Consider the following 27,074-nt stretch of genomic DNA (forward strand, 5'->3'; position numbering starts at 1 on the left):
ACAGTTGGCGTGTCTGTCCTTGAAATACAGTGGCCTCTGGGCTGCAGTGAAATATAATCTAATCAGGTTCCCGCTAATAAGATTGAATCCCATTGTGAAGCTGGTGTTTCATCATGCCCTCGTGTCACAAACAGCAAACTAGAAAAGGGAAATTATCAAGAGGTTAGCTGGGATAATAACTTAGAGGCTCCTTATAAAATTTCCAGTGGGGGGGAGGGTGGGTATCTTCTAAAGTATGTCCTTGATGTAAGCATGGTGACGCTAACCAGTTCTCCTAGAAGCAGTGTGGTTTATTGGGACCTAGACTGTGCCAGAGCTGGGAGGGTGGTAAATCATGGGTTCATTTTAGAAGAAAATGAGGCTCCGGCCAGCTGGTGGGCACGCAGGTAGCTGGGGTTAGAGTGAGAACAAAACTCCAGGTCTCCTGCCTGCTGGCTGCGCACGATGGTAGCTGTTTTCCTCAAGCGTGGTCACACCAGTTATGTACAGCTGGCATCAGCAGGATCTGTTTTGATGAGTTCGTGCTGTGCTGGACCCAGTATTTAAGTATTTTCTGTATTGCCCTTGCTTCTAGATCATATAAGTGTTTTGTATATAGAAGTTTTCCCCTGCTAGTCCCAGTTTTGTAGGTCTTTCCACTCGACTTAAAGGAGACACAGTGCGAGTATTCTCTCTTGGCATTTTTCCCCCGGTCTCTTCTTAAAACCAGCTTGTTTGCTCTTTATTTATTTAATCATTAAAAAAGATTTGAGGTGATTCCCAATATATACAAGAAGAAAAACTAGGTGAGAAGACTTGGGGATGGGGGAGGGAAATATAAGGGTCGATGGCTAAGTTGAAGCTTGGCATCAGTTTGGTATTCAGAATATATGCCATAAAGTCATGTACCCTTTGTTGGGGTTGGCAGAAAACCCTGCCCTGTGCTTCCTAGCAAGTCATAGCAAAGAGGGAAACAATCCATTTCATAAGTCTCTGTGTCCATAAAGATCAAAGGAAACCATTAGGTCAGGAGACATAGTGCTCTTGGGAGTGGAAGGAAGACTATTTACGCAGGCTGATTGGCTCTTGGGTACGGCTGCTGAAAGCACCCTGTTGATGAGGTCGTAGAACCGTGGGAGACATCCTCCAACCCTCAGCATCCCACGTTCCACGGGGGCACTGTGCTCTGGGGGGGCTCTCCAGAACTCTAATGGGAGGAGTTTGGCCAAAGTTAGCATCTTTGAACACCTGGCATGGGAGTGACCTACCCTGTTTTCTTTACTCTTCTCCTCGCTTTTTATCAGAAGACACAGAAGGCAATGTGATGTGGTGACAAGACCACTGAACTGAGAGTCAAAGGCTGGATTCTAGCCCTCGTTCTCTCCCATGTACCTTGCTGTTGAAGGAGGTCCAGACAGTAATTCGGGGCAGCTGTGTGTAGGGTCAAATCGCCACCTCCCTGGGCCTCAGTTCCCTCATGAGAGAGTTGGACCAGATGTTCCCTGAGCCCCTTCCAGCTCGAACATTTCAGGTTGTAATTTCTTAATGAGAATGGGTGAGGGATTGACAGATATGATCACACTCATTGCCGTATTGGAAATCCGAGGCTTCCTCTTCCACGCTGGGAAACTGAGACTTTGAGGGACCTACCCTGGGGGTGTGAGAGTCAGGATAAGTGGCCCCTCTGCAGATGTCAGAGGTGGGATGCTTGGGTGTGGAGGTGGGACTGATTCAGGTTTGGGAAATGGTTTAGGGAATAGCCAGCTCACATCGCATCGGCCCCAGGGGTTGCAGGCGGCTAAGTAGAGCCAAAGTGTTGATTTTTTTCAGGGAATCAAGGTCAAGTTGGTCCAGGTGAGAAGCTTGTACCTTGGGTCTTGTTTTTATAGCTGTCCAAACTCTTCATATTGCTTTATACCTTATCTATCAATTATTCTTATAAATTTATTTATTAATATTTATCTGTTGCATTCTCCTCTCCCTCACTGGACTGAGATCTTTGAGGACAGAGACTATCTCATTCTCTTCTAATCCCCAGCACCCAACACAGCGCCTGGCACAGAGTAGCTGTTCAATAAATATTTGTCAAATGAATAAATTAATGAATGAGTCGAAGGAGACAGGAGATCCGCAGTGCTGGGGACTAGGTGAGGGAAGAAATGTCCATCGTCTCATTGCAGTTCTTTCCACATGCAGTTACAGTGGTCACTTCATTAAGAAGAACCTACGAGTTTCTATTATGTAGGAAATTTTGGATAAATTACTACAAATGGGATGTAGAAACTGCATTGCCTTCTCCATGCCTGCGACGTGCCAGTAACTGTGCAAAGCTCTGAAGCCAGAGGCCGAGGCAAGAGTGAAGACAGACTGTCTTCTGGCACCAACATTTCTTTTCTTGTCTTTCAAGAAAAAAAATTCTTTTTTTTTTTTCTGATTTCTAACCCGTAATGCCATCCCTTTTGCCCCTCAGGAGATAACCGTTTTAACACCATTGTCAGCGTGAAGGATTTTATCAGCACAGACCAATGGAAACCCATGGACCAAACCCATGAAATAACAGTTCCTCATCAAAAGTCCACCTAGAAGGGAGCTTGGCAAGGGAGCAGCACATGGGTGTGACGGGCGGCTAGTTAGGAGAGGAGCAGCTTCCCTGAAGGGGTCAAAGGGCGGCAGAAGTCCCCTTCTGCTCACGTGATGTTATCTATCGTTGTACAACAATCTACCCCCAAACTTAACAGCTCATAAAAACTTATTTTTTATGACATTGTGGGTCATTCTGATTCATTCTTCTCTGGTCTTGCCTGGGATTGCTCCCACGGCAATACTCATTAAGACTCTTAAGACCCAGGCTTTAGGATGTGCATGACATCACCTCTGTCACATTCTGTTGGCCAGAGCAAGGCTCAGGACGAGCCCAGATTCAAGTGATGAAGAAAGAGATTCTACCTCTTAATGGGAGGAGTTGCAACTTCGTATTGCAGAGGGATACGGATGTTAGGAGGCACAGACTTGTTATTTTAACAATCCGCCGCAGCTACCTTCACACCCCTGCCCCAGAGTTGAGAATGATTTTGGCAAATCTATTTTGTAGCATTGTCCCCTATGCCAATTTTCTGCATGGATTTTCAGAAAACTACTTTGTTCATTGGGGGCATTTATCAATGGAGTCTTTAACTGGGTACTTTTTGTAAGATTTTCCCTCTCCCTAGTTCCATGTCATTACTCTTGGTCACATATCCCCTGGAGCTAGCCCGCACATTGTCTTTGATTCTGTAAAAGAGTAGAAAATGGCCTATAGAACATTTGCTCATCTCAGAGGCAAATGCTATTCCCGCTGATGGGAAACCCAATCTTCGTGTGTCTTTACGATTGTCCTTCCAACTTTATTCCCTCTAGTTTATTGCAGTCCCTCCCTCCTCCCCATGGTTGGACCCGGGCTGTGGGGAGTGATGTCTTTGGAGGTTTTGTTGGGCAAGGGTCCAGGAGATTAGGAAACAGTTCTCTGGTACAGGGGCTTCTTTGTTTGGAGAACTCAGAGCTGACAGTTTTATTCCCTAAGGGCATCTGCCAAACCCTTTCTTAGTTTAGCAGAATGTCAATGCTGAGAGTGTCCTACATAAAAGGGGGGGATGTAATTGCAGCGGTTTATATAGGGATGTCTCTTGTAGTAAACATCTTCCACAGCCCACCGCTGTGCTGGCAGCTCAGGGACGTGCAGGGGAGGGAGTCTCAGCTCGCAGAGCTGTCTGAGTGTGAGCCCAGGTGGTTCCTCCTGCTTTGGTTTCAGAGGTTTCCAAGCTTCCTAACTCTACCACGTACCTAACAGACATTAAGACCTGTTTCTTGGGTGGTGGGAAACACTGGCTGGAGGGAGGTAGATGCTAGGAGGCAGGTTCCAGGCCTGCCTGCGTCCAGTTCACGGCTGGCTCCCCATCACTAGCTTTGTACTCGGGTGAGTCCCTTAGGCTCCGCAGGCTTGGTTTTCTCACCTGTAGAGAGGACCCCTAATAAACGGCACCTGCTTCCTAGGGTGTTTATGGGGATTAAATGAGATGGTGCATTTAAAGGGTCCAGGCCGGGCCTGGCACATAGGAAGGTCTTGTGAATGCACAGCGGGTGTGAGCACGCACTCTCCACACAGCAGGCTGCTGCCTGAGCTGCCTACACTGTGTGGGCTTCCACATGGTCATTTAGCCTGAGTTGCCAAGAGATTGTACTGAGCCTTGCATTTCATGCAGCAAAATGTCTTTCTCCAGGGGAATCAAGAAAACGATTACAAGTGAACACATTTTATGTTAAGGCAGAAGTACCCTTTTTTTTTTTTTTTGCGGTACGCGGGCCTCTCACTGTTGTGGCCTCTCCCGTTGCGGAGCACAGGCTCCGGACGCGCAGGCTCAGCGGCCATGGCTCACGGGCCCAGCCGCTCCGCTGCATGTGGGATCTTCCCGGACCAGGGCACAAACCCGTGTCCCCTGCATCGGCAGGCGGACTCTCAACCACTGCGCCACCAGCGAAGCCCAGAAGTACCCATTTTTAAGATTCATATGTGATTAATTTAGAATTTTATGTAGAGTTATCACTTGTGGTTTCAAACTTGGTGAGGTCACTGAGGGAGACCAAAGATTCCACAAAAGTTTCTCTGAAGGACCCAGAGATAAGGCGATGGGAATTAGAGAGAGACAGGCCAGGTGGTTAAATGTTAGGGAGAGCGGTGCTGAAAAGGACATCGGCAGGCAATCTAGGCTCTGGTGTGCTAATATAGGAAAGAAAACGAGCTTGAAATCTGATTTAGGGGAAAAGTATCTACACAAACAAAAAGGAGGAACTACGGATAATGTATATTTTCCAAAGTAGTGCAGAATTTAGGGAAAAGGAAATGTTTGAGAGAGAAAGAGAAGAAAAAGGAAAGAGCAGCTAATAACTAGGTAACAAGCATTTTTGCATTTCCTTTTGAGTATAAATAATTATTTTGCAAAATCTTTTGATGCCAATGTCCTATCTTGGCTGCGTAAATTAATTCAAGAAGCATTTTTTGAGTTGGCTACGCTTTGGTCCCTGAGGGCATAGAGACGAAGGACCCAGCCTCTCTGCTGAAGAAACTTATTGTTTAGCAGAAAAGACAATTATCATCACCCCAAAAAAGACAATACAGTATGATAAGAAGAATCATATCGTATTAGGTGAATAAGGCCCAGAGGAAGGAGTGGTTCACTCAGGATGGGAGGGATAGAAAGGGCTTGGGAAGACTTTTAAGAGGGAAAGCCATCTGGTGGTGTTTTGGAGGATGAACAGGAGTTTGGTAGTGGTCAAGAAGATGGGGGATGGGCAGCCTGGGCAGAGGACAGCTTGTTTAAGGGCATTTTTGGGGCTGGCAGGAGTACTAGCTTGCTTATGATAACGAGTGAGGTGGAGGTGTCAGGAGAGAAAGGCAGAAGCCAGCGAGCCACAGGCCTGGAGATCCAGGTGGTGATTGGAAGTCAGCGAAGGCCCGTAAGCAGAGCGGGCACATGCCTGTCCTTACATTTCAGGATGATCACGTTGCAGCATTGTGGAGGGTAGAGCAGAGGTGGCAGAGTCTACAGGGGGGAGGCCAGTTGAGAAGCTACTGGAAAGAGAGTTCAGGAAGGGGATGCTGATTGCTAAACCAGTGGTCTGGAATGAGGAGGAAGGCATAGATCCAGGGGATGTAGAGAGGGTGCCATGGACAGGTCCTGGTTCCCAGTTTTGACAAGGGAGTGGGAGGAAGAAGACAGAGCCAAGGGCACCTTCAGATTCAGTCTCAGAAGACAGATTCATGGAAGGAGCTGGAGGACGGAATGCATTAGGTTTTGAATGAGTTGCATATAAGAGCTCCAAAGGACAGTGCAGTGGAGCGGTCACCAGACTTCTGTCTTAGCAGATGGTTCTAGAGCTGGAATCAGAGAATTAGCTGTCAGCCTGTAAGTGTCAGTTAAAACCCAGGGAAGCAAGTGGAGCAAGAGAGAGGAGAGAGGAGAGAAGAGGGGGAGGGCGGAACCCTAGGGATAGCACTCCTGGGAAGCAGAAGAGGGAGAGATCCTAACTTACGGCTCAGAGAAAGCAGTGCCTGGGAACCAGGGAGAAGAGAGTCCAAGAGAGGAGGGGCCAGCAAAGGGGCGGTGCTGCCGAGAGGGCGGGTGAGCATTGGCAAGGGGCCATCTGACTTGTCAGTTGGTCGGGGACTGGGGACCATTGCTGGCGTGGTCAGATCGCAGTTGGATTGAGGAGTGAAGGAGAGGTAGGCAGCCAGAGAATGGAGACAATTCTTTCCAGAAACTTGGTTAAGAAGGGACAGAAAGGAATAGGGTGGTAACTAGAGAAGGTGTCCTTTCAAGGGAAGGCCCTACCCTCCAGGAGAGGTCCCAGGTTGGGGGTCTGGAAGCAGAGTGGGAAGATCAGGCAGGGGGTAAACCACACCCACCAAATGGATGCGTGAATAGAGCCAGTACCCAGGCAGGCATCCTGGTGGACATTCGTCTGCTTTGCTCCTTTTAGGTTTCACTCCCACTGGAGCAGAATGAGATGTGAACGTTAGAAGGGGCTGCCATGACCATCTAGGCCAATCTCTTACTGTTCAGAGGGGTGAACTGAGGCTCAGGGAGGGAAGGGACTTGTCCGAGGCAAGTGAGGCCTTACAGGTGGCAGTGAGGCCTTGCACAGAAATCTCTAGGCCAGAGCTCTCTTGACTACCTCCTGTTCTTTGCATTCATCCCGTTTTCCGTCTGATTATCCCTCTTGCCAGCTAAGGCCCCCAAACTCTGAACTGCTTTATTCATCAACGAGCGCTTGCTGACCAGCCCCTGAGAACCTCACACTGTACTGGTTCCCAAGCTTTCTCTGGAGCCTCTCCAAGACTTACCCATTTTGGGAGCTGCCCGTCGCACAACTCCAGAGGGCGCCACTCACACAGTTGTCTCTCTGAATGGTGCTCCCTGCAGCTGTGCAGTGGGGGGGCCCTGGGGCCTGGACCTGTCAGGGCCTTTGTGGAGATGCTCGGTACACTTCAGTAAGGAAGCCCTCAGGGCCACTGGGCTAGGACATAGTTTTAAACTTGGCAGAGTCATTTTCCCATTGGAAAGGGAGCCGGCAGCTGAAGAAATGGAATGCTAACATGCCAGCACAAGGGGAGGCAACGTCATGAGTCATGTCAGCCTGGGGCGAGCAGGCCAGGGGGTAGGAATGTTCATGGGGTTGCGGGCAAAGGAAATGAAGACTCGAAATCCCCACGCGGACAGCCTGACAGCCTTGACTTTTCGTTCTCCTTTCTCGCTCTCTCCTTTCTTCCTGTAGAGGAGTTTTCTTAGACACCATCCTCCCCCGTCGAGACGACAATGGCATCAGGCCAACCATTGGCCAGCGTGTGCGGCTCAGTCAGGGAGACATAGCTCAAGCCAGGAAGCTGTACAAATGCCCAGGTAACTGAATCGCAGGGGTTCCAGGGCCTCCAGAGCACCATGGAGACAACTTAACTCAACCACCACAGGCAAACATCCCTGGTGCTGGGAAGACTCCTTGGGGGACATGAAGAGTCTCCCCCTTGGCAGTTGTCATTCCTGGCATGCTGAGGTGCTGGACAGTGCAGAAAGCCCAGCGGTGGAGGGGCTGCAGGTGGTGAAGCAAACAATAGGTCTTAGAGCCCACAGCTTAACTTGTGGGAAGCTTTGGAATTCTCCGGCAAAGCCCTGACGTTCAGAAGAGGAAGAGGCGTAGTGGTGCAGTAGTGAACGGGAGTCCAATGCGGTGTGCCTCCCATAGGGGTCAAAGCACTCTCCTTTCTATGGGAGTAGGGGATGTGGGTTTGGTAAAACAAGAACCCCAGGTTTTGCAGAAAGGCAAAGAGTGAAGGAGAATGCTTTTGAAACGGTAGAAGCCAGCTTCCCAAACACTGGAAGGCAGAGGGCATCTCAGTGCTGTAAATGAGATCATTTCTATGGTCTTGGGCTCTCCTAGCCATCCAGAGTGCTAGTCAGTGGCCAGTATTCTGCCATTGGAGACGGGACGGTACACTGGATCCAAGCAGATGTCTGCTTCTCTGCCAGTTCAAAACCCCCCGCCCCTTGACTTTGCCCTCTTTGCTTCCATCTCGTTGGCTTCAGCTTTGTCACCCCCGCCCCCCTTGCCTCCCAGCGGGGAGCTCACGTTGGCCCCTTTAAGCTGCTGAGCTTCAGTGTAAAGCGCTCCTTGACAGCAGCCAAGTTTTTACCAGTGATGGGTGAGAAGGCGATTTGGTGGTTTGGCGGGGAAGAAAGAAATTCCATTACCAAAAGGTCCAGCAACCTTTTCCAAACTCTCAGACCAAACACGTGGTTCGATCACGGGACAGAATATTTGGAATAGGGGCCATCTTAGAAAATTGGACTCTCGGCTTGTTTTCAAACGACACTGCCGGCAGCACACGCTCACTCGCAAAGCGACAACCATACTCGACCCCTAAAGGACCGCAGTGCTGGCACTGCTTCCCTCCAGGCCACTGTTCTGGGAGACCCCCCGACCATCTGTGCCCTGCACCTGCACAGAAAAGGTCTCTGGCTTCCCCAGCTCGTGTGCAAAGGACGGGGTGCTCAAAGGACCGTGTGGGACTGCTCCATCACGACACTCTGGGAAATAAGCCCATCCAGCTATTAGTCATCTGGGGGCATGTTAGGGCTGAAATACAGGATACACATATCATATAACCTTGCTGAATTGAAAGAGGAACCTTATAGCGTTCCCTGGGAAATGCCATAGTATTTATTTAGTTATAATGTATATGCTTCTTACTTCCCGAAAGGATTGGAAGCAGCTGGTAAATACCATGGAGCCATGCAGTAATGTGTATGTTCTTGCAGAACGTTGACGATTATTCTAAAATAATTTCCATGGAACCCTCGGGGGTGTTCACTGCTGGGCATAATCCTCATGATGCCTGGCAGTTGTTCGGTAACATGATATTGAAGCCCCGATATCCAGGATTTCCTGAGGCCGATATGGGCCATTCTCCAGCTCTTCCTTCCTGCAGCTCCAAAAACTGCATCTTCAAATAGTTTCAAGTAGTAACTGAAAGCAAAGGTGGTTGCCGCGCAGACGCTGAATTGCATGTAGGAAAAGAAATGTAAGGAAGTGTGTTTCCCACACTCTGGAGGTGGCCCCATGAAAGGAGGGGCACTCAGCAAACCGATGTACCTGTCTTTGGGGTCTGAATCCCTAGAGATGAGGGGATACAAAAGCTGCAGCTTCCAAGCTTACGCATAACCTTTTCTTTTGAGGACAAATTAGGGGAAATATTTTTCACATACATAGGACTAGGTTCTAGACTCCAGGCAACCCTCAAACATTCAAGGGCAGAATAGCCTACTCTAGAATATTCCAGCTTCCTGTGCTTCTGGTCATTTTCCTCTGTTTTCTTGACTATTCCGTAGCTCTTTCAGAGGTGGGTAGCAGAAAAAGAAGAGACAGGATTCCAACTAACAGCTGAAATAAATTTCAAAGCATTTTCTTTTTGCTCCATGTGCTTGCACTTTTGTATTCTCTCTGCCACAGATATTATTAGCAGTAATTATAATGGCCACTATGTAGGGGGGGAACTCACAGTGTGCTGAGCACTGCACTGAGCCATTTCATGTAATGCAGATGGTTTCTTTAACCCTCTAGGTAGGTCCCACCCATTTCACAGAAAAGAAAACTGAGGCCCAGCAAGGCTGGGATATTTGCCCACCACCAAACAACTGGCTAGAGAGCTGAGATTCAAACCTCTAGGTTGTACTCAATCCTGAGAGGCTCAGAAGAAACCCCTGGGGTGTTACTTTTTGGCCCCCAGCCCCGATTTTTGCTCTTATTGACATGTATTTGCTTTTATTTTATTGACATTTTGCAAGAAAAATGTCAATCTGCCTGACATGCTTTTTGCCAAGGTGTTCTGAGAGCTTTGGCTGGTAAAGGGGTGAATTTGCTCAGCAGCCCTGTCCAGGGGGCTGCATGGGCGGGGAGTGTGTGCACATGCCTGGATCACACGTGTTGTTTTGCTTGTGCAGCATGTGGGGAGACCCTGCAGGACACGACGGGAAACTTTTCCGCACCCGGTTTCCCGAATGGCTACCCTTCTTATTCCCACTGTGTCTGGAGGATATCGGTCACTCCAGGGGAAAAGGTAGGTATGAAACCACCTCAGGAAATGACAGCGCATTCTTTGAGTTGGGTGAGGCATGAGGAACTAGTATTATTATTAATAGTAATAATAATAGCTGTTATGAGCACCTACTATGTGCCAGTCACTGGGCAAGCTTGCTTAACGTTCATGATTTCTGGACTTTCCCACCAGCCTCCCCCATACAAATGGAGGCCTATGTACTAAATGTCTACAGGGGCTATAAATCAAGCTCACAGTATGTAAAACAAAGTAGGTGCCACCCTCCTCCCTTGATAAATACACCATCAGGATGCCCTGGAAGGTGAGGATCCAATTTAGAATTTCTTGACACCTCGGAGCGCTGTTCTGGAAGGTGGCACTACAGGGAGAGCTAGCCCCCAACCACGGCTGGCCCCTCTTCCTCTTCCCAGCCCCAGCTCCATCTAGGAGCACCCAGGGCAACCCCCAGCCCACAATCCCAAGCACCCTCCACTCCTACCTTGCAAACAGCTGTTTCTTGACTCCTTCTCCAGTGGAGGTGGACTGGCCAGGTGTGCTGTCCACCCTCGGGAGGATGGATCCAGGGCAGAGATCCTTGTACACCTGGAAGCGGCCTCAGGGCTATTTGGGCAGGGAATTCCAAGGTCCTGGGCTCCTGAGGTGCAGTCTAGGAGCTGGGAAAACTCTGTACAGGCAATTCCTTTGGTTCTGAAGATTCCATGACCCTCTAAACTTGAGCCCAGCTCAGGGGTCTCTTTTGCCCTGGTCCAGGGGTGGTATATTCTTAACCTTTCTGCAGGGTTCATCTCCTTATATCCATTATTTGAACAAGGAATCCGAGGCCCAGACATTTTTAAAATTGCCCACATTCAGAGGAAGATATAGAACTGGGAACTGGGCCTTCTGCACCTCGAAGCTTGTATTTTTCCCTACACTTCACTACAAAGCCAAGGGTTCTTCATGGTGTCTCAACCTAGATGCAGCTACTTCTGCATCTCTGCCCCTCGGGTCTGTCTCCCTGCAGGCATCCTGTCGTGGCTTCTCTCGCAGGATCACGACTGCTGGCTATTTGGCCGTCCCCTTTCTAGACCCTAAGCTCACTGAGTACAGACATGGTTCACGTCAGCACCCAACACAGCCCATGGCACAGAGTCATACAATAAGTATTATTTGTTGAATGGATGTGTAGATGGATGAGTGGCTGGATGGGCGTGCGGTGGGAGGTGTTGGATTTTCAGGTGCCTGTAGCCAATCTTCAGATATTCCTAATTCATCACTATAAAAAAAATGTCCACTTAAATGTTGAGTTAAATATACTGTGATAACTAGAGAGAAACAATGGCTTAGACCATTGTGAGCATTTTCTGCAGGCTGGGCGCTATTCTCAGCATATAGTGTGGAGTCTCTCATTTAATCCTCACAACAGCTTCATGTGATTGGCGCTATTACCACATCACTTTGCAGTTAAGGAAATGGACTCGCTTAAGGCTACTCAGTTTGTTGTATTGGGATTTGACCCCAGGCAATTTGACTCTGAGAGCCTGAATGCTTAACTATCATCCTAAATTATTCCACAAAGGGGACAGGCTGATAGACATTTGAACATGCATTCATACACACATACTCACATGCACACATACACACACACACACGCACACACACAACAGCCACACGCACACATCCTTCCTCTGGCTCTAAGCATTTATGACTGTGTGGTTGTCATCGTGAGCCTGAGAAACTTCAGACCTGTCTGCCTTGGGCAGATGAGGTCCCTGTGCCTGCAGGAGGCATCCACGGGAGGGAAGAAGGAGGAGGGGGAGGAAGGAATCTGGCAATCCCTAAATTGTTGAATTGCCCTGAATAGCAGAGGCTCTGTGATCTGTTTGAACTGCATGAGATTCACCAAGCCTTAATTATTATTGCTGACTGGGGGCAGGGAGAATATATCATTGAAATTCCAAAACCAATTATTTCAACTTCTGCTTCACCCACCCAGCCTTCCCCAGAGCTGCTGGTCATCAGCAAACTTGACTGATTTGAGTTTCACCTCTTGTTCATCACCTCTTCCCCTATGGTCTTTATGGTTCACTAACATACTTAAATAATTAGCCTGAATAATTATCCGTTCATTCAGATCGTGAACATGTTACCAAGGAAGTTGTAATAACATTTCCTTTCTGAAATTTTAAAAAGCAAAGGCTGAAGAATTATATTGCAACCAGTTAGCAAGGATTACCGAGCCCTTCCACCTGAATGCTAGCACCGCAGGAGAGACGAAAGAAATCTAAATACAACCCCTGTCTTCAAGGGACTTAGAGTTTAGTTGGGGTCCTCCCTGCACCCCTAGGGAGTCTCATTTAATTGAAGGAGGGGCATTTGCTTGGCACTGGTATCTTTTTAACTTCTGAGGTGATTCTAATCCACAAGCAGGTTGAAAGAAAAGTGACATCACACACACACACACACACACACACACACTACAACACAGCAGGTAAGCTGGCCAGTTATTTTCTGGTGCTGACTTCATCTCCTAGGAGATCACAGGGCTTTGTGGAAGACGGTGCTCCTTGTCCTGAGACCTGAACAAGGGAGCTGGTAGACACACTCAAGATGGGCAGCCTGTGTGAAGAGCACTTTGTGTGTCCGGTTCATGGTGCATGAAGTGTACGTTCAGTGTGGCTTGATGTTTGAATCGCCATTCATCAAGTGTCTGTTATGTGCCAGGCATGGCACTACACACGCCATGTACAGTTTCTCGTGCAGTCCCCTCAACAGCCCAATGGTGTGCATGTTTCTTTCCAGACAAGGAGGCTAAAGGCCCAAGAGGACAAGTATTTTCCCAAGATTCCAGAGCCAGGAAGGGTAGAGCTGGGAGGAAATCCAGATCTGCCTGCCTCTAAAATGCCTGCTCTAGAGTCACTCTAAGATAGGGAGGGAGGAGTTCCAAAGAGGGAAAGATCATATCCATCCGGGAAATCAGGGAAGGACTCAGGGGGGAGGGAGGGGCCCCCTATCCAGGCATGGGAGGGTCTTATCAGCATGGATATATCAGGGTGCGCCAGGAAATAAGGTCACATGGGATGGGTGCTGGAGGCTCTGGAAAGTAATCAGAGCTTAATTTATGAGATGGGAGCATAGGGAGCTGCTGAAGTTTTCTGAGCACAGGAGGGATCTGGTAGACATGAGCTGTAAGTGCAAGATTGATCCAGAAGACCTAGGGTGCAGAATGGACGGGGGCACGGCAGGGAGGGGTTCCGGAATCATCTCAGCAGGAACAACGCAGGCAGGGCTGTTGAAGGGGCAGCGAGACTGACCTGGAGCGGGGACTCAGACATCTCAAAGGAAGAAAGTCCGTCAGCCCTGGGATAAGCAATAGAGGCCAAGGAGAGCTAACCCCAAGGTACAGCACCTCAGTGATCGGGGCGAGGGCGTCACCTACAGACAGGGAAGCTTGGAGGACAATGCTTTCTTTTGAGGTGTCCTTACCTCAGAAGGGGAGCGGGGAGGACGGGAGCCAGCCGAGGAGAGAGAACAGTGGAAACCAGAGAGGAGAGGTTCAAAGCAGAGGGGCCAGAGAACAAGGACAAAGAACTAAGTCCTTTCGATGTGGCCGGGAGGGCACTGCAAACTTTGACCCGCAGCCCTCCAGCCTAAGGGGTTTACTTAGAGACAGTGGGACCCGGGGCTGTAAGAATAGAAAAGAAAGTGGCCAGCGGAGGGAGGAGAGTGAAGACGCTAGAAAAAGATGAACTGCCCGATAGCAAGGTCCCCCCGAGTGGGAAAAGCCATAGATAGGGTCAGAGGTGCAGGAGCTGGGGCAGGGCACTTCAGGGGACTCTGGAGAGCGAAAGGGCTGAGAGACGGCAGGCAAGGTGCACGCCGAGGACGGGCAGGGAGCCCACTTGGGAGCTGCAGCCAGACAATCCCGGGCACTTGCATGGCGGGGCTTGAAGGGGGCTGAAGGGAGAGAGCAAACCTGACCTCGGTCTGGGCCGTCTGATTTGGAAGGGGTGCAAGTCTGTAGGGCCCCCCTCCCCCTCCACTGCTTGTGGGCAGGGGCACCACTGAATGGCCTCAAGTGTGTCCAGAGGGACTGGAAACCTTCCTTCCCAGTCCCTCGGAAGCCCCCTCCCCAGCCTTCACTCCTCCTCACCTCTTCTGCCCCCTCATTCCAGACACGCACACAATGACCCTGCTGGACGCACGGCGCGGCTCCCCAGACATCTCCTTGCTCTGCTCGTGTCAGTCCCTTGCATCAAAATTCTGTCTGGCCCTCCTTCTCTGGCCCCTGGACCCCTATTCTCCTTAGGTTAAATGCCACCTCCTCCGAGAAGCCTTCTCCAGATTTTCCCGGGCAGAATCTAGTTCTCCTTCCTTGGGGCTCCAGAGTGCCTTTCTGTCCATCCCTTTCTTCTCAGCATTTATTCCATAGTGTTCTAATTGGCTTGGCACATCTGCCCTTCCCTCATTCTCTGAGCTCCTTAAAGGCAAGTACTCTGTCTTACTGATCTTTCTATCTTGATTGGCCAACACAGACTGGCACACAGTAGGTCAACTAACAATGGTGGAATGAATGAATAAATGAATGAATGGACTAACTGTAGGAAGGCTGTTAGACACACCACACCTCAGAAGAGTGAGGTCATGGCCAGGGGAACACTGATCACAGAGGTGCTCGGATGCACTCGGGTTCACCCCAAACCCTTTGGAATGATTGATGATGTTTTAAGATCTTTTCGTATCTCTAAACTCCATTGACCTCTTACCTCCTTCCAAATCCCCAGTCTCAGCGCATCCCGACCAGTCTTTTTAATGCATCTTGCTTTCTATAAACCACCAAGTGACTTCAAAAGCCCAAGTTATTCCCCAGACAGAACCAAAGAACCCATCTCCTCTGTTTATTCCCCATCCTGTTTAAGGTTTATTATTGAATGTCATGAGGTTTCCTGTGAATGTGCTTTTGAGAGGACACTCCTACTGTGGTCTGAAAGCTCTGTATGCTAAAGGGTAACGTGAGAACACCGCTATGCCAGACGTATCTTCAAAACTCCTCAGGCTTGGCTGCCAAAACTCACTTTACGGTAACTCTTTGCAGATCGTCTTAAACTTCACATCCATGGATTTGTTTAAAAGCCGCCTGTGCTGGTACGACTACGTGGAGGTCCGGGATGGTTATTGGAGAAAAGCCCCCCTGTTGGGTGAGTTGACTTCAGAAAGCCTTAAGAGAGGAGTGCTCAGATGCTGTCTGCGATGCTGTTAATATCTGGAAGGGTCCATCCCGCCAGTCACAGGAAGCTCTCACGGGTCGGTGTCATTGTAAAACTCTGAACACTCCATTTGGCCGCACATGTTAAAAGCTTTTAAAACTGCGAATACTCTTTGACCCAGCCGTTCCACTTCTTAGAATTTATCCTAGGGAACTAATTAAGGAAGTGTGCAAAGCTCTTGCTACAGGGATGTTCAGTGAAGCAGGAAACATTGAAAACAATTTAAATATTCAACAGTAGGGGTTAGATGAATAAATTATAATACATCTTTTCAATGAAAAACTATCCAGCCATTAAAAATAAAGTTGGAGGGGGCTATTTATTGATACAGAAAGATGTTCATTGTACATTGCTACACAAAAGGTGTTGCAAAATAGGATATGCAACACGTAGGATTCCGTTTTAACAAAAATACACTTGTATATTGATGCAGGCGTTGCAAAACCAGATGCCTTCGGGTATAAGGTGTAAATGAGTGAGATGGGGCTGGTATAATAAAGTAAGAAGTGGCAGGGAGTGTGGCAAACTGAACAGTAAATATCCCGACTCAAATTACCCAAAACAAAATTACTGAAAACATTGTGCAGCCTGGATTTGACTGGAAGAAACCATTTTGTGGTCTACAATATAAATATTCAGTAAAACAAGACATATAAATAAATAACACGCAGTGGTTATTTCAGGATGATGGAGTATTTTTTAAAATTATTCTGTTGTTGTTCTTGGTTTAGCTATATTTTCCAGTTTCTCTATGATGAGCGTGTATTCTTTTGGGGAGATGAACAGTGCTTGGACTGTTGTTCTTGGTTTAGCTATATTTTCCAGTTTCTCTATGATGAGCGTGTATTCTTTGGGGGAGATGAACAGTGCTTGAACTCATCCATGAAAAGGCAGGTGGACCTTTGAGTGAGAGAAGGTAGGCAGGTGGCATAAAGAGAAAAGTCAGTTCACTCAGGATTGGTCACCAGGGGCAGGTCTCTCAGGGTGACCAGGGAAGATTACCATCATATAGAGGACAAATGGCATCAGTGTTAGGACAACGGACATGGGGACTCGTTTGGCCCAGAAATGTCCACCATGGTGGAGCCAGAATGAGAAGCAGAGTCATAAGGGGCCAGCTGGGAGGGTGTCCGCTTAGAGTGGGTTGTTCTCATTTTTAGAGTGCTATTCAGGGTGGGCTTCTGAGTTGGACCAGCGTAAGTTCGCAGTGCAGACTTTGTCCCTGGCATGTCTTCACGTAGAAAGAAAAGCCATACTTGTTATGCTTCGAATGACTGGCCTGAGTGTGAGCTGCTATTAGGACAACTGACCAAAGATGGAGGCCGGAAAGAAGGGAGAGAGCTAAGGTGGGGAGTTTCACTGCCAGACTGAGGCCAGCTTCGTTTCAGATTCTGGGGTAGATCGGAAGAGACAGGGACAGAGGGTCTGGCTGGACCCAGGGGGGCCTGGCAGGTACTAAGCTTCTGTATGGCCAAAGGGTCTCAGCCAGATCAGCTACCACTGAGAAAGGCACAAGCCCACTCAGTCCAGAGGACCGTGAGTTTAAATTCCTAAAGGTACAAATAGATAGGAGTTTGTAAAGACGTTTTGATGAGCGCCCTTGCACTCTGAGAAAGGAAGCACAGGGTGGGGGGCAACCTCATGGTTTGGTGTGTATACTTCTGGATTATTTGGCTCTTTTACAAGAATGCATTCAGATATTATTTTATAATTAATAAAAGAAACTGTTTGGGAGGAGTTTCATGATAACATGGAATCTCGGGGACCTTAGAGTCACTTAATCACACACCTTCATGAGAAAACCACACTCCCCAAGTGCAAAACCAACTCGCTAAGGCCACACAGCCTGCTGGTGGCTGAGATCAGGTCAGAACTTAGATGTCCAGCTGATGGGGCAAGGGGACTGCTGAATCTAGAAGGGGCTCCCCATAGGACTGCCATGATTCGTTGTTTATCTGAAATTCAAATTTAACTGGGCTTCCTGTATTTTTGTTTGCTAAATCTGGCAACCCTATACCCCCCAGGGAATGTGATAGACTTTAAAAAGCTCAGGAGGGGGAAGCTCTCTGTTCCTAAAGTTCCATGGAGAGGGCCAAGGCACGCTCCTGAAAATGGGCACAGGCAGAGGGATTTCCAGCTGTTCCTTGAACTTGAAACAAGAATTTTCTCGCTGCAGATCCTGGGAACTCTGATCACACGTTCAGTGATTGGGTGGAGCTTTTGCTGTTCGTCATTATCCATGATGGTTTTTTGTTTGGGTTTTTTTTTGTTTTGCTTATATTTTACACACTTTTGCAGTGAGTGTGTGTATGTGTATGTGAGAGTGTGTGGATGTGAGAGAGAGAGAGAGAGAGAGAGAGAGTGTGCGCGCGCGCACCGAGTGTGCTGTAGCCAAGGCATGGCCCAGCGCCTGTAACCGTCATTCTTCATTTGCAGGAGTTCTCCTTTGCCAACTATTTGGCCTGCTCTGATGTTTCCAAATGCAGTTGTTAGTGAACTTTTGTGTTTGGAACAAGTGCATTGTGTGGGCCGAGCTGGTCCCTGGGAGGGGTCAGTGCCATGAAATCTGCCGGGAGGAGGCAGGTCAATGCCCCTTTGGCAGGAGAGAGAGCGGATTAGGGCGGATTGTGAAAGTATGCATCTTGCTCTGAAAAACTGTGCATCGCATATTTTCCCAGGGCAGTGTGTGAAAATCCAGGCATAATGGATGCATAACTTTTTATGAATGAACCCTTTATGACTCCCCATGGAGTCCACTTGTAGTGTCCTCATCTGCATTTCCTCTTCTTGATATCCTTATTAAACTCCTCCTCCAAAGGCAGGAACCAGATTTCAGTTTAGGAATCTGACACCTTTTCTCTAGTCCATTTTCTCTCCAGCCTGCTAGTCTCCTTGGGAGAAGGGTGTTTGGGGCCCAGCTTTTCACATAGTGATTAAAGGGAAATGTAAGTAGATTGAGAACATTTCACGGCTGCTTAAAGATAGCAGGTTGTTTTTTTCAGTGTCGGGGGTCACTGAGGAGATTGCACCTAAAGAGGGGAGGAAGGTGGCCACATACAGAACGCATCCAGTAATCTGAAACACTGGCCTGTTAATTGGATTCCCCTCCCTTATTTCTGCTAGAGGAATTACTCTAACAATGCACTTTTGTAGGCAGAACGGTCCTCGGGCATTCTGTCCCACCACAACGCACACAAAGGCTTTTCTTCCGCCTTCCCCGAAGTGGGGAGGGAAGTTCAGAAAGGCCAGGCTGGCCAATCAGTGTCGCGTGGCTCCTCTACTAAGGGCTCCCTGGGCAGGGGCGGCCCCCCAAGTGAGCAGAACCGATGGCATGAATCAAACTGGCCAGCCTGGTATCGCCACAAGTTTGCTTTAGGGTTTGAGTCTTTGATCTTCATTCCTACGTGTCTGTTTCCAAATTGGGAAATGGGAATAGTGATTATATTCCAGACAGCAGATTTGATGTCTGCTGATCCAAAAAAGGTGCAGTGTTCAGAACTGCACCTCAAACAGAGGAGTTCCTTTGGATGGTGGTGGCGGTGATGGTGATGATGATGAAGAGCGTGAGACTGATGATTGCCAAGGTTCAAATCCTGCTGCCACTTACAATCCTGAGTGTAACTCAGCTCAGATTCTCCAAAGCTCAGTTTTTTCAGAAATGAGATTACTAATAGCACCTATTTCAGAAGGTAGTAGGGAGGCAAATAGGAAATCCATGTAGAGTGTGTAGGACAGCGTCTGGCATAGTCTGGTTCAATTCCACAGGGAGCTTTTGTCAGAACCATTACAGTGAAGGTGAGAATCTGGAGACATCAGTCCAGGGACAATGTAGACGGTTCTAGTTAAGAATTACAAGGTGATCTGGGGAGACGTTGCTTAGACATAATTGGTCATTTATTCTACCAAGTCTAGCTCTGCCAAGGCAGTAAAACACACCTGAGCCGGTAATTCCTGTCTCCTCCGGGGTACGGAGCAGAGGCGGGTGGTCCTGTGGCCCATGGGTGCGTGGTTTCTTAGGCAGCAAGGTGGTGGAAGTCCCTTTCTCTTTTGAAAACTTCCCCAGCGGCTGTGACAGCTGGGGTTTTAAAAGGAGAAATTTGGACTTGAAACTCGGTTTGGCTAAGAGAGTTCCTTTTGTGAACCGTCATTGCTTCACTGCTGTTCAGTGGCTCCGTCTTCTCACTCGTGAGCAATACTTCCCCAGGCTTACATGCTGTTTTCCAAGAACTAATTGATACTAATTGGCCATGCCCGAGGAACCGTTATTGGAAGTGTATAGACTTCTGATGGATTTTTCCTTGCCCAATTCTCAACAGCAGTTTTAGCTCATCTCCCTTGATATTAACCTCCCCAAATCCGAAAGGCTACAGGCAACCAGAATCAGAAGGAAATGGAAGATTAGCAACCTCTACCCCTGTGTCTCCCCAAAGAATGTCGACCACAGTTGGCCACTAGGTAGTGTCTGTAGTGACATTTATTACTCCCCCAGTCTCACCCCCCCGCCCCAGTTCTCAGAAGGGCAGAGCAGCGTTACAGCTTCAAGGGGTCGATCCAGTGGCTAACACAGTGCTGGCCATAAGAGGATACCCACTAAACATCTGTCAAATGGACTTTAAAACATGTTTTGGAGATAAAATTCATGCCCCATAATACATCTCATCATTAGCGCACATAAGTCAGTGGTTTCAGTGTGCTCACAGAGCTGTACAGCCACATAGTCTGAGAGCATCTTCATCATCCCCCAGAGAAAGCCCATACCCATTAACCGTCACTCCCCCTCCTCCCCACGTTAAATGGATTCTTGAGTGACTCACACAGTCAGCGCTTGGTGGAGCCACGGACGCTTTCTGTTCCGAGAGACCCTGGCTGGATTGTGTTGTGAGCTGATGATGAGTATGACTCAGTCCATCTCCCACCCCACCCCCTTTCTTGCCCTGGCTGCCATCCTTATGTGGCATTGGAAATTATATGGCCAAGGATGACCATGTCCTGGGAAGGCCTGGCCTTCCCCCTTTTCCTCCGTAAAAGGTCCAAATTTCATACAATGTACCCAAGTGTCTAAGAAATACACATTTATTTGTATGTTCAATACCACAAGTTCAGTAGCAATTATGAGCCCCTTTCCATCAGGTAGTGGGAACTTAATTACAGTTAATTTGTGGTTTTTCCCGCAGGGTGCCAGTGGGGGGCACACTGTGCCAGGGCATGGTGTCTGGCACATTGCCATCCCAACTGGCATTGCTGGGATGTCCTCATCCCCCTCTTGTCTCCAGTCCTCTGTCCACCTCAGTGGCTGCGGTGCCTCCTCCTTGGCTCTGCCCTAGGCCAGTTCAGATTGGTACCAAGTCCACATCTCCCTAGAAGACGTTCTATGGGAGACGTGCTATGGCTCCCCAGGCCCTCTGGGCTATGGGAAAGTCGCTTCCATCCCCTCCCAGGAGTCCTGTTGCTGCCGTCGTGTCCCGCTTTCCCTGAAGAACTCTGCATGCCAGTCTCCTGGCCTAATGTCTTACGAAAACACACAGACACTCCTGTTCTGACCCCAGGTGGGACATGGGGAATCCAGGGTCTTGTTGCCCCTCCAGCCTGTGCCAGGGACTGCCCTGGGGGCACAGCTCTCTGCTTCTCCCAGCTCCTTAAACCTCCTTGGGGTCTCTATCAACCTTCTCCACCCAGGGCACAGGGTCCTTTCGGAGGTTCCATGGTGCCCTCTCCAATCCTCTCTCCCTCTAGGAGAGGATTTGCTCCTCCATCCTAGGAATCTTTCTAAGACTACAAGGCAGGGGAAATGTGCTCTTATTCACTGTGTATTTTCCCAAATCTTTGGTATTGTGGCCAGACTTGTGGAATTCAAAAGCCAAGAACTGATTTTGTCATCACGTGTCCTCTGGCCACCCTTCCCCGAGACAAGGAAGCCATAAGGCATGCTCCCCGAATAGAAGGGTGTATATGTAATAGAAATACCAGGGAGGACACTCACCACTCGCTCAGACCACCATCCCACCACTGGCCTTGCTGGGACGTCCTCATCCCCCTCAGCACCTCAACAAGACCCACTGGTAGGGGAGGGGGTGCCTGGGCCACACGCAGGGTATTTGATCGATGGGCGTCTGAGACTCTCCTGAAGGAGGCATACAGGCGTGTGACTGTTTCCATCCCAGCTTTTAATCCCATATGTGCTACAGGATGAGTTGCCCAGCGAGGACTGCTCACCTTGAACTGCATTTGAAGCAACACTGCTCTCTCTCTGCCTGCACTGAGTCCCTCCGTCCTGTCCGCCAGCAGCCTGACCGTTCTTTTCCGCTCCCCAGGTAGGTTTTGTGGCGACAAAGTCCCGGAGCCGCTCATCTCCACAGACAGCCGGCTCTGGGTGGAATTCCGAAGCAGCAGCAACATCCTGGGCAAGGGCTTCTTCGCGGTGTATGAAGGTTTGTTCATGATGAGAGGAGCCGCCGGCGTGGTTCCTGATGTGCCTCAGTCCTTCACATGCAGCCGGTGTCCCTTCCCACCCTTGCACGTGTGGCAGCTGCCGGAGCCCTGAGGGTGGGGCAGCACCGTCCCCTTCTCCCACCTTATGGAAGCTGAGAGGCTAGCTGGGCTCCCTTCAGGACAGGCGCCATCTACCTGTCACCACCCAGCGGGGATGGTGTTGTGTTGGGGGTTATAGGACACTTTGGAAATGAAAGCAGCCTCTGAAGAGCTGTGTGAGCCTGAGCAAAGAATCCAAACTCTCTGAGCTACATTTGTGAAAAGAGGACTTTGCACAATGTCAAGGAATTTCCAGCTACATTTCTTGGAAGGGCCTCTGAGGCCATCATGGTGGTTGAGTTGAGGGAACCAATAGGTCTGGGCTCTAGGCAGCTGCCACCAGGGCAATTCTGCTTCTGTTTGTTCCACATATTGGGTTTCTCTGGCTAGTTACCCCTGTGCCCGCCCTCCACCCAAAGGAAAACACTAAATAGTTATTAAGGCCCCTTAGGGACTTAAATTGTAATTTTGGAGGGGCCAGAGCTTTGTTTTTATAAAGGAAATAGCGTGCGTGTGCGTGTGTACACATCACTCTGTACCAGAGACCTCCACCCTCTACATCAGAATCACTGGGGGATCTCAAACCTCCGGTGATCACCCAGACACACTTGATCAGAACTTCTTGGGATGTGGCCCTGGCTCCCATAGTTTGAAAAATCTCCCAGGTGATTTTGATGCACAGCAAAGGTAGAGAACCACTGCTCTATACAGTTATTTTCTTTATATGAGAAAAATTCAGAGTTGCAAACACATGAGATTACGCTTTTCCGGAGGCACAGTCTTGGGTGAATGGAAATGAAAATGTTGGCAAGTGGAGCCACCTAGTGGTGTACTTCCTTAGTAAGGGTCTGACCAGGGACCCCCCTTTCCTCCTGGCTCTTTTTCTAAAGCTACCTGTGGGGGAGACATTAACAAAGATGCCGGTCAGATTCAATCTCCAAACTACCCGGATGACTACAGACCTTCCAAGGAATGTGTTTGGAGGATTACGGTTTCGGAGGGATTTCACGTGGGGCTCACCTTCCAAGCTTTTGAGGTAAGTACTGCTGATCTTAGACACTGTGCTCTATAAAGATACGTTTCCATTTTTTTGGTTGAAAACAGGAACCTAAGAGGCCATTTCAAGTCCATGATGCATTTTGCCAGGACATCTGGTTATCAGAGCCTCTGCAGGCTTTGAAATCACATCTGCCTCCTTGCTGAAGGCTGCTGGAGAGGGTGGGGGAATAATTGAAGCGGAAGTCGTCTAGAATGGGATCCCAGGGCGTTTTGTTGAATCTTTCTTCCCTGTTTATCATGACTTAATCTCTTTGCAGCTTGATTCATCCTCGACTTGCACAAGTAGGAGACAGCTTGGAAAAGCCCAGGACACGTTTGGGTCCTTTTGTCTCTTGGTTAGATTTTCAAGAGTGATATTTAGGTTCCTTTCTTAAATTGAAAACCTTAAGGCCAAGCTGCTGTCTTTCACGTTGTCTCCGTTTCTCCGTTTAGATCGAAAGACACGACAGTTGTGCATACGACTACCTGGAAATCCGTGACGGCCCTGCGGAAGAGAGCGCCCTGATTGGCCACTTCTGTGGCTATGAGAAGCCAGAGGATGTAAAGTCCAGCTCCAACAGAATGTGGATGAAGTTTGTGTCTGATGGCTCTATCAATAAAGCAGGCTTTGCAGCCAATTTTTTCAAGGGTATGAATTAGCAGTTGTTTCCATTTTAGTCACAGGATGAAGTATTGCCCCCCTGGCCTAAGAATCACAAAACCCATAGGGAACCTTAGCACCAAACAAGGCTTCCTGCAGTGAGGAGGCAGCCAGCGTTTCAGAGCTGTGCGTAGATTCCCCAGCGGAGTTCACGACTGACTCGGGAACAGGCTCAGCCTTGGCTTCTTTCTTTGTGGCAGAAGGTTGTGCTGCTGCACTTGGAAATTAGGTTTATAAGTTTCCAAGGTCAACTTCATGAACCTTAGTGAAACTGAGCATTGATAACAATACATATTTGTGTAGTCACTGTCATTAATTGAGCACCTACTGTGTGCCAGGAACGGTGCAAGGTACTTGACTTACACTATGTCATTTAATTCCCAAAATAAACCTCTGAGTTGGGTTTAGATCATGCTTGATCAGGGTTGAGAAGGGCTGCTCGGGGTCACTCAGTTAAGTGGCAGATCAAGAATCTCAACACAGTCTGACTCCTAAGCTCAAACTCTTTCTAGAACATTGCCTTGCATGCCTTGATGTGGGCCAGAGAGGCAGCCCAGGTCTGCAGCTCCAGAAGCATCAGCTCCCAGTCTACAAGCCTACCCTCAAGTGGGCAGAGCTGGGCAGGGGGCGGGGGGAGACTGAGAAAGTGTGGCGCTCACAGGAAACAAACCTCGGTGCCACCTTAGGGACTGACTGCTCTGTAAGGTCTTGATAAAGTCAGATGCAGAATGGCATGGGAAGACCAGCATTCCTGGCCCCAGCAGAGTGAGCTTCCTAAGACTCTTTTTTTTTTTTAACATCTTTATTGGAGTATAATTGCTTTACAATGGTGTGTTAGTTTCTGCTTTATTACAAAGTGAATCAGTTATACATATACACATGTTCCCATATGTCTTCCCTCTTGCATCTCCCTCCCTCCCACCCTCCCTATCCCACCCCTCTAGGTGGTCACAAAGCACTGAGCTGATCTCCCTGTGCTATGCGGCTGCTTCCCACTAGCTATCTGTTTTACGTTTGGTAGTGTATATATGTCCATGCCACTCTCTCGCTTTGTCACAGCTTACCCTTCCCCCTCCCCATATCCTCAAGTCCATTCTCTAGTAGGTCTGTGTCTTTATTCCCGTCTTACCCCTAGGTTCTTCATGACCTTTTTTTTCCCCTTAGATTCCATATATGTGTTAGCACATGGTATTTGTTTTTCTCTTTCTGACTTACTTCACTCTGTATGACAGACTCTAGGTCCATCCTTAGACTCTTTTGAATAGATAGGTTTTCCTTCTCTGCTCTCAGAGCCCTGGAATTCCTCAGACCACATGCTAAGATGAAATATCGGCTATTCCCCAATGCATTGTGACTGGGCGCCCACCATCACACCAGCAGCCACTGAATGGAGATATCCAATCTGCAACTGGTGGTCCCCAATCAGTGACCCCTTCCTCCCTCCTCTCCCAGGGCTCCTGGCTGTGCTAACCCAGAATTCCTGGTCCCTTCCTTACTCTGTCTCCCCATCTGCCCCCTCTTTATCCCCTTCTCCCAGGTTTTAGGTGAGCAGATGGTGTCAGAAGAACCCACTTCAAGCTGTGTGACCCCGAGCAAGCATCCCTTTGTCCTTACTGAAGCCCCTGCTTTCCTCTCTGTAAAACAGGGAGAAGGAAATCTGCCCATTTTACCCAGCTGTGAAGCCCCAGTGAAATGATGGCTGTGGAGACACTTCATAAGCTGAAAAGTACCACACAAGTGTGTGGGATTTTTTTTTTCTGCTTTGAGCCATCTGGGGACAGCAAACCCAAACAGAAACAGAGCAGAATCCTAATGCTCTGAATAATTGGAGACAAAGTTTAATTCTTTCCCAAGCAAAAACAAACAAAAAACCAAAAACCCAAGCCACATCAAGTGTATTTCAAATGCAGTTCGCCTAGTGGTTGTGGTGGGAAGAAGGACGTGGGAGTCTTAGTAGAGATGCCTTAGTAGAAGTAGAGATGCACAGCCCTCGCCTCACCCTAGCCCAGACTGCACCTGCTGGGTGTCTCTCAGCCTGGGGAGACCCCCGTCTGACTTAGCGGCCGTGCTGGTTGGGTCGCCTACAGCAAGTTATAAAACCTCTCTGAGCCCCTATCTCTCTACCTGTAGAAACAATACTACCAGGTTATCGCAGAGTTATTGTCAGAAGAAAATGAAATAGCATTAAGTGAACACACATAGTGTCATGTTTAGTCCCATTAATTTTTTTTGCTAAGGAAGGAATCTCTGAAGTTATTTTTCTCTCTGGAAAAAATGATGTGACAACTTCTTGCAGTTGCCGTGTGTCACTTTCTTATCGCTGCTGTAACAAATGACCACAAATGTGGTGGCTTAAAACAATACAAACTTACCATCTTACAGTTCTCGAGGTCAGATTCCCTTGCCTTTTCCAGCTTGTAGGGGAGGCGCCTGCACTCCCTGGCTGGTGGTGCTCTTTGGTCTTCAAGCAGCAAGGGCAGCTGGGACCTTCTTGGGCTGCATCCCAGACCTCTGCCTCCATCATCACGTTTCCTTTTCTGACCCTGACTCTCCTCCTCCCGCTTTCAGTTGTAAGGACCCTTATGGTTACAGTGGGCCCACCCAGACGATCCAGGATAATCTTCCATTTCAAGAACCTGAAATCACATCTAATCACATCTGCAAAGTCCTTTTGGCCACGTAAGGGTAAGGTAACATCCCCAGGTTCCAGGACTATGATGTGGACGACTTTGGGAGACCTCATTTTACTTACCACGTCACAAATAATCGTGAGGTTTTATTCTAATTCTGTTTATCCTAATTCTCCTGTCCTTCTCCTTCCCTGACTTCCACCCCCAGGTCCGTAAATTAGGTGTTGGGGCTTCTTTCCAGTAAGACAACTGGTAACCAGTTGGCACTGGCCCACCCACATCTCATTCCTGGTTCTGCTGACGATCAGCATTGCAATCTTTGAGAGGACCAGCTAAAACTGGAGGTTATGGTTTCCAGATTGAACAAATTTTTAAAAACCGTTTGCCCAGTTAAATTCAAAGTTCAGATAAAGAATGATCTTTTAGTATATGTGCGTCCCAAATATTGCATACTGTACTAAGAAATAATTGCTCATCTGAAATTCAACTTTAATGGATCCTTCTGCTTTTTTTGTGGTAACCCTACTGGAGATTCCAGTCAGTGCAGTGGAGAGGGGTGTTTCTATCTGTGATGCTAAACCAGTTTGTGAGGGACTGAGTCTAGAACCTTGGCCTGCTCTGAGCAGCCATGATAACTAGCTCCGTTTTAGTGGTTAGAAAATGCCATCTTCTCCCTCTTCTACCTTTAACATTTATTCAGCAGTCACCAAACTGTCTCAGGGGCTGTGGGACAGAGGAGAACATGGTGACAAAGGAGACCTGTGAGCCAGTGGGCAGTGATAGTGAAGTGTTGACATCGGAGGAGGGTCTCACTCAGCATGGGGGTGGGGTCAGCACCCAGCCTAGAT

General features: G+C 48.6%; 1 protein-coding gene across 1 annotated transcript in view; it reads left to right on the top strand.

Annotated features, from left to right (window-relative positions):
• Nucleotides 1-27,074, top strand: part of TLL2 (tolloid like 2) — a 128,971-nt gene that overhangs the window by 84,160 nt on the left and 17,737 nt on the right. The window contains exons 8-13 of the mRNA XM_060033620.1: nt 7,288-7,412; nt 10,008-10,123; nt 15,198-15,300; nt 21,681-21,797; nt 22,788-22,933; nt 23,389-23,584. Coding sequence (XP_059889603.1) covers nt 7,288-7,412; nt 10,008-10,123; nt 15,198-15,300; nt 21,681-21,797; nt 22,788-22,933; nt 23,389-23,584 — 803 coding nt within the window. The remainder of the gene's footprint in view (nt 1-7,287; nt 7,413-10,007; nt 10,124-15,197; nt 15,301-21,680; nt 21,798-22,787; nt 22,934-23,388; nt 23,585-27,074) is intronic.

Source organism: Delphinus delphis, chromosome 16 (genome assembly GCF_949987515.2).
Source record: "Delphinus delphis chromosome 16, mDelDel1.2, whole genome shotgun sequence".
Taxonomy (NCBI): Eukaryota; Metazoa; Chordata; class Mammalia; order Artiodactyla; family Delphinidae; genus Delphinus; species Delphinus delphis.